The sequence below is a fragment of the Eurypyga helias genome, unplaced genomic scaffold (assembly GCF_000690775.1).
Source record: "Eurypyga helias isolate BGI_N326 unplaced genomic scaffold, ASM69077v1 scaffold11570, whole genome shotgun sequence".
Classification (NCBI taxonomy): domain Eukaryota; kingdom Metazoa; phylum Chordata; class Aves; order Eurypygiformes; family Eurypygidae; genus Eurypyga; species Eurypyga helias.
Window position 1 is genome coordinate 99,167 of NW_010226286.1, and position 10,640 is coordinate 109,806.

Sequence of the window (10,640 nt, forward strand, 5' to 3'; positions counted from 1 at the left end):
CTGGAGGGGCCAGGAGCACGAAAGCTGCTGCACACCGGCAGGCTGGGAGGTGTGAAGGTGCTGGGGCCTCCTGTAGACAAGCTGTAGAAAACGCTGCAGTATATAAAGCGCGTCTTGCGAACAGAAGAGATTAGAAAGCTGATATGATGTTATTCCGATTGATTTTGCTGTTGTATTTATACCTGGAGGTAAAGAGCAGACATACTGGAAATCAATCGGCCCCATGCTCTTCCCCACTCCCTCTGCAGTGCCGTTTGAATAAAAAGCTTATATCATTTTTACGGTGTGTCTGTGATAGGGATGAGTGAGCCAAAGAGATTAATAGGTGCTGCTGAGGCCTTTACCCAGCCGCTGCCCGGCTCTTGCCTCGTAAAGCCTGTGCTGCTCTGGAGTTCAAGGTGTCCCTGAGGTGACAGCTTGGTGACTTCGTTTGGAAAAAAACAAGAGGCAAATGTCTAGTCAAGAGGAAGCAAGGGAGAAAAAAAGGTGAACTGCAATAAATGGAGGGACAGGCAGGGTGATGCCCAGCTCCGGAGTTGGGGGCTGGATGCAGTGGGATGATGGAGACCTGGGGGAAGAAAACAAGATTTTGGCTTCAAATGGGGCCAATCCCATAAAGAAGGATTGAAATAACAGCCTTGTGCATGTGAGATAACAGGAACCTCGTTTTGATGCCTCTTTGGACATCTGGTACCCAACAGCCACCCAGATGCCCCACCAGCCCTTTCTGAGCTTTGGCCTTGGGGCTGGGGCAGGAGGGCTGCAGCAGGGCCATGCGGGGAGTTCGGCTGTGCACAGATGCTGCATCTCCGGCTGTCCCTGCTCTCTCCTTCAGCCTCATCCAGGTGCGTGTTTCTCTGGGAGCTGATGGCACTGGCTCTGCCACACCAAGATACCATTTCAGAATGTTTCTCTGTAAGGATGGATGTGTTGGACACACTGGCTGGCTCCTCACATTCCGTGAGGAGCATGCATGTCCAGCAGTGGGAAAAATTGGCTTGTGACTAGCAAATGGGGGTAACCAAGTGAGGGATTCCCCTCACTTGAGGGAGGTAGAAGGTGACTGGGGCTGGTCTGAATGCTAGTGCTGGCATTCCAGATGAAATACTGTCTCCCTCCCCAGTTGTCTGTAGTACTAACTGGTTGTTTCACCTGACTTCAGTGGTGAAAACCTTTTCCTATTGAGAAACAAAGTGACCTCCTAGGTTCTATCCCCATTATGTGGGGAAAAAGTGTTGGTTTGTCAATACTTAAGAGTCCTCAGATCCTTGCATTGCAGGATCTAACGTGTTCTCCTGGTTACCCCTGTGCCCTGTTCACAGACCCTTTCCTGGTTAGGTGCCTTCTGAGCTGAATAGGTTTGGTACTTCTGGGCTGGGAACTTTCAGCCTAGATGTAAAAATTCCTGCTTTGCCTTCCTGCGGGTTGCTGGCTGCCTTTGCTGTCACGCATGGCCTTGGCTTTTCAGATCCCTCCCTTTTTAATTATCAGATTGTCTCCTCGTTTTTACTGTAAGCATTTTTTGTTGCTTGTTCTGCTGGATTTATGCATTTGTGCCATCATGTGCATTGACTTTATATTTTATATGATTTGATCTTAATGTTTCCATTCCTGAGTGTGAGTGCTTATAGGATTCGTGACTAAGCTCAATAAATAAACCTGAGAAAGGCGGTGTGGGGGGAAAGGACATGAGAGGATTGGGAGAGGTTTGGGGATCCTCTGCCCCCTGATGGGTCTGGAGTGATGCTCCATGCTGCGACTGTCTGGGCAGCTGGAGGCAGGCATGGACAAGGAGGGGGTTGTGCAGGGCTGCCGTGTCCTGCTTTGCAGGAAGAGACACCTCCTCCCCCTGCAACCACCTGAAAAAATTGGAGGGAGAATGAAATGTCAGTATGTAAAGAGGGAAAGGGGCTTTTGTGAACGGTAGGATTTTGGCAGACTGTTTCATCAGGAAAGATCCTGAAGTGCTTTAAGGGATTGCCCACTGACAACAGATCTGACAGCTCTTTTTTATACAATAATGTATCTGCAATTTATAAGATGATGGAAGGTGTCAGCAGAGTGGGGGAAGAGCCATGTATCCAACCCAAGCAGTGGTGGGTGCTGGGCACCCAGGCCATGGCAGAGGAGGGGTCGGCACCTTTGCAGGCTCCACAGCTGGTCATGGCACAGTTCAGCCAGAGCTGTGGTGTGTGGGCTGGCCGCTCCAGCGATGCCCTCCAGCTCCTGTGGTGTGTTGCAGTGGTGATGCAAGGATATCCCAGGGTGAATTTTGGGCAGGAAGACAGAATGGAGCTGTATGGGTGAGAGAAAAACCTCTTTGACCTGGCTGAGCTGGTGGTGACAAAACAAGCGCTGGGAGCTGGAACTGAGGGGGGTCTCCAGTGTTTTGTACAATTTGAGGGATCTGCTGCAGCTCAGGGGAAGAGGAACCACATGATGGACTATCCTGCATTTGGGATTGACAAGCCTGGGGATGAGGAGAAGTGCCTGCTTCCCATTACAGGAGGGCAGGGGATGGGCTGGAACCCACGGCAGTCTGGCTCCAAGCAGGTTCCACACAGGCACCAAGCACTGACTTGGCCCCATGCCCACATCTGCCAATAAAAATTAAGAAATTGATTTCCTTTTGTTTGTCTGACAGGACAAGGCACTCTTTATGAAACAGTAAATGCAATCTTGCTCTGAGCACGGCTAGATTTTTAATTGTATTTGTTGTGCTTGCACTTACTGTTTTATGAGTTTCGGTTGCCTTCCTTGCTGGTGCAGAGATCAGCCCTTGGGGGGGAGAGTTTGATTTCAGCTCCAGCAAAAGGTTGGAGTTTTTTATAAACATTTTTTTGTTTGTTTTCCTGATGAACTGAAGTTTGGGGCTAGTTTTCTATGTGCATGTGTGTGTGTATGCATAGCTCTGAGTTGTAAAGTAGAGATCCTTTTTGGAATTATCTACTTATCAGTTGGTGATATGATCCTTTGAAGAACAGCATTTAAGATTAATATCAGGGAAATATGGAAGTGCCAATGGAGATTTGAACTCAGAGTAGGTGGGGATTTTATATATAATATATCGGAGTTTAATGAGGTCTGCTTCACTACTTGCTATACAGTGCACACTGACCCACTTTACTAGGAGAGCATTTTTTCTAGTTATGGGTCATATACAGTTCCTAATTAAGTAGGTTAATTATATGGCTCTGTTACATTACACAGGCAAATGTGGATGGCACAATTAGTTCTTGCAGTGATGGTTTTTGATCAAAAAATGGTGTGCTGAGTGACAGCTCCAGAAGGCATGGGTGGCAGGAGGGGCATTGCCCTGCTGCCCTGAGCACTTGCCTCCTCGCTCCCTCCTTCAGCAAACCCAGTTTCTATCCTGAGCCCATGGCCTGGGATGTGGATGGAGTTGTCCTTTCTGAAGCCACACTGGAGAGACCATGGCCCCATCCCATCCAGTGCTGCACCCATGCTACCTTGGAGCCTGCCCGCACACACAGCTGGCATGGAAAGGCTCGGAAAGCTGAGCTGGTGAGGTCTCTGCTTGGAGTTTCTTTGGAAACATCAAAAAGGGAAGAGTATTCCTTGCCTGAGGGCTGTTTGGTTGCAGGTAAAAAATGCTGCAGGCTGGAAGGCCTCCGAGCAGTGTCAGGCCCTGTAGCTAAACTGTCCTTGAAAGAAGTTTCTTCAACCTTTCTTGTCCCAGCCCAGCAGTGGCTGAGCCCCCGCAGCATCCCTGGGTTATCTATTTCGGTGCTCAGCCATCCGTACTGCCAGGCATTAGGGAAAACATTCAAACCCTAATCTCTCTCAGTGCAATTTAAACCTATTATTTCTTGTTTTATCCCCAGTGGACATGGAGAACAGTTATTATATTCCTCTTTGCTGCAACCTTTTACATATTTGAAGGCTGTTACCACGTGTTCCTTCAGTCTTCTCCTCTCAACACAAAGCATAATTCTTTCAGTTTTCCTTTGGAGGTCATGTTTTCTACACCTTCGATCATTTTTGTTGCTTTGGAGAGGTTACTGTGATAGCAAGCTGGAGCTTTTGTTGGTCTTCACCTGTCTGCCTTGGAGCATTCATTATGTTACCAATGTGTATGAAGTGACCATTATCTTATCTTCTCTAATCTGCGGTTATTTAGAAAGTACCCTGTGTTCCTAAGTCTCTGTTTTATCAGAAAGTATAGCTCTTAGCCTTGATAAATAATTTACCATTATGATTTGATCATACAAACATGGGCTCCCTAAGCTATTTATTATTATTTGCTTTATTTTTCTTAAGTAAAAAGTTGTCCATATAACACTGTGAATGAACTAGGCGATTCACAGACATGGACTAAGAAAACAAGGACATGAGGGAAAACACCAAGCCACAGGGAAGAGTGATGTATAGAGACTAATAAGAGATTTTCAGAAAGCAGAGATTTTGGTGCAATCTGGAAGAGTATTTGCTCAGTAGTGGCAGAGGTGGTAATATCAGGAAGGCAAAGCGAGAACCCCTGGCACAGAGATGGATGGAGCATAGCCTGACCTGGAGGCTGTGGGAGAAAAGAGGTTGGAGATGAGGCCAGGAGTAGTGGTGGCTGAAAAAGGTGTCTTTCTTGGGAAGAGGACTTGGCTGTAGAGGCGGGTGCGAGGGAAGGGAGAACGGCATTGCTCCTTCTGATGTTTCCAAAAGCAACATTTTCAAGCTGCCTGGCTGCTCTTTGGTTAACATCAGATTCATTTTGATCCTAATTTTCTGGTAATTGTGGTTGACTCTCCCACTGCTGTTGAGAAGGGGCAGGTTGGTAGTGGCTGTAATTCTGGGCTGGAGCAGGAGCTGATCACCTCTTCACTCAGGGGTAGCCCTGGGGCATCCCTAAAAACTCCCCATCCTTTCCCCGCAGCTCTGTGTCTCCAGCTCTGCTGCTGATGTTGCTTCCCTGGCCAGAAAACTGCATGGGGTTAACATGGAGAACAGCTAAACTCAGTCCTTGCAGGCAGCGTGGATCCTGTTGGTGGGTGAGACCCTTGCTTGGATGGAAAGTGAGACATCACAAGCCTTTCAGAATATAGGTGGGACATGTTTGATGCATGTACAAAGGCTTATTAAAATATTTTACATTGTGTTTTAAGGTCATTAGTTAGTATATCAGGAGTTACCCCAGGCTACCCTTGAAAATTATTCTGTGTTTTTACCATACAAAACTCATTCCTCTGTCAAGTGGAAGATAAACCTAAATTTTTAATTTTTTTTAACTCCATCTTTTCCTTTAACCTTACGTGGAAAATGCAGTGCTGAAACTGGTGAGAATTATTCCAAATAAAACCATTCATCAGCATTATACTTTGGATACTCAATCTCTTTACCTACTTAGCAAAAAATTATATGCTATTGCCAAGATAGATTAAAAAAGTGGAAGTCTAAGTAGCTGCTTTATATCCAGGAGTTACTAATAGCAGTATATATTTTGAGTGTCAAACGTATAAAAGTGATCGGTGACTGTTTGATATCATTGGTGTTTTTAAAGCTTATCTCAGGTGTGTGCAGCAAGTACAGCACTCGTCTGAGTCTCAGAGGGCAAGAGTGGCTGTCTGCTTTGAGGGAGCTGCATCTCAGCTGTGACCAGCCAAAAGAGATGGGAATGGAAGAATGAAAGTTATAAAGAGCCATGACTGTGCTGTAGGAGTTAATGTCCAGATTTCTAGGCCTCTCCTCCCAAAAAAACCCAAACCCTTAGAGAAGTCCTCAGCTGTAAATGATATCTTTAATCTAATTATATCCTGTGGAGGATATTGGGATGAATTGACTGAATTATATATTATAGTCCATACCAGGCCAGTGCCTACCATCATCAGAAACATTCCTGAAAGCTTGAAAGCTAGTGTGTAGCATCCATCAGGTGTTGGTTTTTTTTTTCCAAGACCTGGATATACTGTCGGAGGTGGTAAACTGTCCCTGGAGTATTGCACGGATAGAACATACTGTATGTGGTGTACTATCCCTGTGGTGTCGGGACTGCAACTTCCTTGGCAGTTCTTGGCCTTTCCTACTTAACGCAGAAACGGGAAGGGGTTCAGCTGGTCAGGGACCATCAGAGTTGGGCTCTGAGGCTTTTGAGGGCTGGTAGCTCTTGTAAATGTCCAAGCTTGGCAGCATCAACTTGAGCTGGATGACTGAAAGGCTGAGTCTGTTCACAGGACCCAGTGTTTGCTGGGGACTGGGAGTGCAGCTGTGGATCAGCTGCGGCACGTTTACCTCTTACCTCATGGATCTTGGACAGGTTTGGGGCATGAATCTAGGGATAACACATGTAGAAAGCATGCTCCTAAGAAGTGAAGTGCAGAAGAAAAAACAGTGGAGTGCCGAGAAGGTCAGACTCTGGATCTGTTTATTGGCAAGGAAATTGCCGTCTGAACACCAGGTAATAGATGCTGTCTGTGCTTACTTTCACAGTTACCTGACCTCCTTGATCATGGCCTACCCCTTTAGATGTAGCCATGTCCTTCTAACCCACTGTGCCAAAGGGACACTGCCGCGCTCTGTGTTCCTTAAAAATGAGGTGGCACTGTGCAAGCGAGGACAGCAAGGGTCAGGTTCTGGCAGGGCTTTGTGAGCCCTCGCTATGTCCCCAGCAGGGTCTGTGCCGGCCTGGCATATGGCCCACGGCTGGTTGTGAAACCAGCCATCTCCCTCCAGCAGTAATGTCCCCTTTGCTTCTTGTCACAAAGGCGTGATTTCTGTTCTCCAAGGAGAGGATGATGAAGACTTCACTGAGGAGGCCTTTCCCATCCCACTGCATGGTTAGGTACCTTCCTTTGAAGCAGCACCATGGCTGCTGAGGGAACTCGATAAGCCCTCAATAGCCTCTCCCACCGTCCCACTGCAAGGGAGAGCTTTCTGGGCTCTCCTCAAATGACTTACACCAGTCTACACCAGCTGATATTTTTATGACATCTTTTGTGAACCTCATGTTGAAATGCAGAGGTCTCCCCACTGCAGCTGGGCCAGCCAGTGGTGCAGGGTATGGCCCAAGGTACGTGCGCACCGTGCGAAACCCAATCCTCCTGGTTTGCGTGCAAAGGCTTGACAACGCGAAAGAACGGCAGTCGTTCAAACCAAAGCTGCCTGTTTGCTTTTTGTATTTGGGGAAGTACAGTGTGTGTAATCCCAACAGAGGCATCTTGCGGCAAGAGCTGAATTTTGCCTTTGTGTCTCAAAAGCTGGAAGCCACGTGGGCCCGGGGAGTAACAAAGAAAAAAAGCAAGAACCTGCCAGAAGAAACTCACAGTAAAGGGAGAGACTTCTTTTCCTTGTGACTAAAACACCTGTCATGGCTGCCAGGACTCTGCTAATTACACAATAACTTTATTATATCCCACTTGGAAGAACAAACTAGACTTGAAGCTCCAAAAATGAGCAGCCTTTACACTAGATTAATGCAGGCAGAATGACTGCATGGAGCCGGTGTTCTCCTTGTCCTCCCAGAAGCTCCAGAGAGTAAAATGGCTTGAAGACTCCTCTATTTGTTGCTAGTGCTACATAATAAAGTAATTGTGTAATTAGAAATAGATTACTGATGGGAGAGAGGCATTTTCTATGCAATGTAGGTAAAAGACTGGCCTCTCTGAATAGGTTTGAAGCCTCAGTGCAGTATCTCTGCTTGTTTTGGTTTGAGCTTCTGGTAGCCCCTAGTAGCATCCAGACAAAAAAAAAGGAGCATCTCTTGTTGGGTGTGGGGTTTTTTTCCCTTATGAATATATAAGGAAGGTCCTCATGGAAGGATGTGGTGTGGTCCTGCCTTGCCCAGCTCCTCAGTATCCCATGTTTAAGTAGTGTAAATGGCTGCAGCCTGGATTAGAGTTTCACCTCGTGATGGTGGTGTTTGGGATGGTGGCTTGCATCAGCCAACATGAGAATAGATGGAAAGGGGGAATATTGTATTAAGGCCTGATGTCCCCTGAGGTTTCTAGGTTTGGCAGCTGATAGCAGAGACTGAAGTTAGAAGGTCTAAAAATAAAGTAAAATGTAAGCCAAAAATTGGGGTATAGCTGACTATTGAGAAATAGCACTGTGTGGGAAGCAGGCCTTGGCTCTCAGGTATGGACGTTCTTTCCTCTATCACTTTGTTTTCCCTATGGGAGCAAGCCTGCCATTGGTTAGGACAAGAGGAGAGCAGTGATGCTCTGGGCTGCAGACACTTGGTATAAGGAGTCACAGCAGGAAGTTCAAGGAGCTGGAGCACAGCCTCTGTCTCTCTGTGGGAAGGAGGTTGATGTGGGTGTATTTGGGCACACCGGTGTTTTGGGGACCTGCTCTGTGGGAGTAGACAAGGACATGTAAGTGGGTGCTGTGGGGCATTGGGAAGGCACTGGGACTGGCCTGGGAGGGCAGCGTTTGGCTGTGACACTGGTGGGTGCTGATGTGCTTGGGGAGTGGGAAGGTGTCATGCATGTACTGACCCAAGGAGGTGGGTACTGTGGGCTCCGTGCTCCCTGAGCAGCAACGTCAGCACTTTGCATGGTGATCGGTGTGGAGGGACTGCCTCGAGCTCTCCACCGGGTCCCTTTGGGCCAGCTGGTGATCAATAACAGGCCCGTGAACAAGCAGTAGATGGGAAACTGGGAGTTAACAAGTACTTGAGGTGGTGAAAGATGAATTAGAGATAAGGAGGAGGGATGAGCTGAGTGGGATCTGCTCCAGTGCATCACGTGTCCCAGCAGCTATCAGCCCAACCAAAGGGCTCTGTGTGTGTGCCCAGGTGAAACTGGGGGAGGGGAACAAGATGGGTGGCACGTATTGGGAATACAAATGGTGTGAATATGGGTTTGAGGTAAAACAGAACTTCTTTGGGAGTGCTCTTTCTCTGGTCTAAGCTCAGTTATGTATTCTGCCAAGTTTGTGATGCCAGGGCATACAGACACCACAGATCTATCTTGTGGCAGCCCTAGGAGAAGTCTTTGTGCAGGACTCACCTCTGCTGTGGTGTCACCTGTAGCTACTTAAACCCTCACAGGATTGTCAGCCTGGTACCTTGAAACCAGGAAAGAAAACTTGAGGTATCATCATACAATCATAGAATGGCTTGGGTTGGAAAGGACCTTTAAAGGTCATCCCTGCCCTGTGAGCTGCCTGGACATGGGCCAACTGCCAGGGGTGCTCGGACAGGCATCCTGTCCAGCGGCTGGTGTTGGTCCAGTGTTGACACACAGTGATCTGAATCCACATGGTCAGCAGGTCTCGCGGGTCCCCTTTCTCCTGTTGTACCTAATGGATGTGCGTGGTGTTTGCAGGTCCCGTGGCAGTGATCAGCGGAGAGGAGGATTCAGCCAGTCCCCTCCACCATATCAACCACGGCATCACGACGCCTTCTTCTCTGGACGCTGGCCCGGACACGGTGGTGATCGGCATGACCCGCATTCCTGTCATCGAGAACCCTCAGTATTTCCGACAAGGTCACAACTGCCACAAGCCAGACACGTGTGAGTGCCCGATCTGGCCGGAACCCCCTGCCAGGACCAGGGGATGGGCTGGGGGGATGGGGGAAGGAGGGCAAGAGGAAGAGGTTAAGGGGATGAGGAAGAGAGGAGGTTTTTGAGGAAAATGGGTCTTGGTATGGTCCAGAAACCAAAGTGAATCTCAGGTCTCAGAAATCACAACATACATGTAGGGGCTTCCAGAGAAGACTTTCCACCCTCACCTTCACCTCCCTTCACCCTCCCTCCGCCACCCACCAGTCACCTTCCCCCAAAGTGCCATCTGAAGCTGGGCTCTGCCTTGTTGGCTCCAAGTGTGAAGTCCTAGGCATGAGCAGGAGCCACCTGGGAGCACGGGGACGGATGTGAACCCTGCTTGGCTGGGGAAAGGACCTGCCTCCCCTTCTTCCTCCAGCAGTTTCACAGCCATGGGGCTACCTCTCTGGCTGCTCACTGGGCCAGGGAGAAGCTCAGGATACGTGGCCATAGGTGGGACAGATGCGTGGAGTTAAAGAACAGGAGTCTTAGATGCTGGATGTCTTGTTTTCATGGGCTTCTCTAAAGCTTTTGCATCTTCACTGCATAAATCTGGGTTGTGAACTGGGCTCACTAGACTAGCATGTGGTGATCAAGTGATCCGATCCATTTTGTGTTCCTAAATTCTGAGCGTAAAAGAAAAGCGCTGGGTAAAAGGATGCTTTTCTGGGAGTCCCGCACGGTTTGCCGTGCGAGCAGTGAGATGCAGCTGTCCCCGACACGTGGCTCGCAACTGGTAGTTGAGTTCCCCCAGGCCTCTTATCAGCTCGGAGATGCAAGCCAACAATGCGGGAGGTTCGGATAACATTCCTCTCCTGCTGTGGCTCACCCTATTGGTGTGTTTTTGGTTCTAGGTAGAACTGGAAAAATAAAAAGCTTGCAAAAAAAATAGGGGGGGGGAAAACCCCAACTTGTGCTACGTCTGTGGCCCAGCCAGAAGCAGGGAGTGCTGCGTCGAAGTTGCCTCTCTGCTCCCCGTGGCTGCTGCGGGCTCAGGGGTGCAGGAGAGAGAACTCAGCCCCTGGAAACAGGGAGGAGGCAGATCTCTCCACCTGCGGAAAATCATTCAGCATTGAGTGCTGGGCAGGAGCGTGCTGGGCAGGAGCATGCTGCTCCCCGGCTGTTGCCCCCCCCGTCAGGGGGCGC

The 10,640-nt window shown here is 48.7% G+C and overlaps 1 protein-coding gene across 1 annotated transcript in view; it reads left to right on the forward strand.

The window, feature by feature from the left end:
* Positions 1–10,640, forward strand: part of NTRK3 (neurotrophic tyrosine kinase, receptor, type 3) — a 179,200-nt gene that overhangs the window by 72,429 nt on the left and 96,131 nt on the right. Inside the window, exon 11 of the mRNA XM_010152408.1 lies at positions 9,276–9,464. Within this exon, the coding sequence (XP_010150710.1) occupies positions 9,276–9,464 (189 nt within the window). The remainder of the gene's footprint in view (positions 1–9,275; positions 9,465–10,640) is intronic.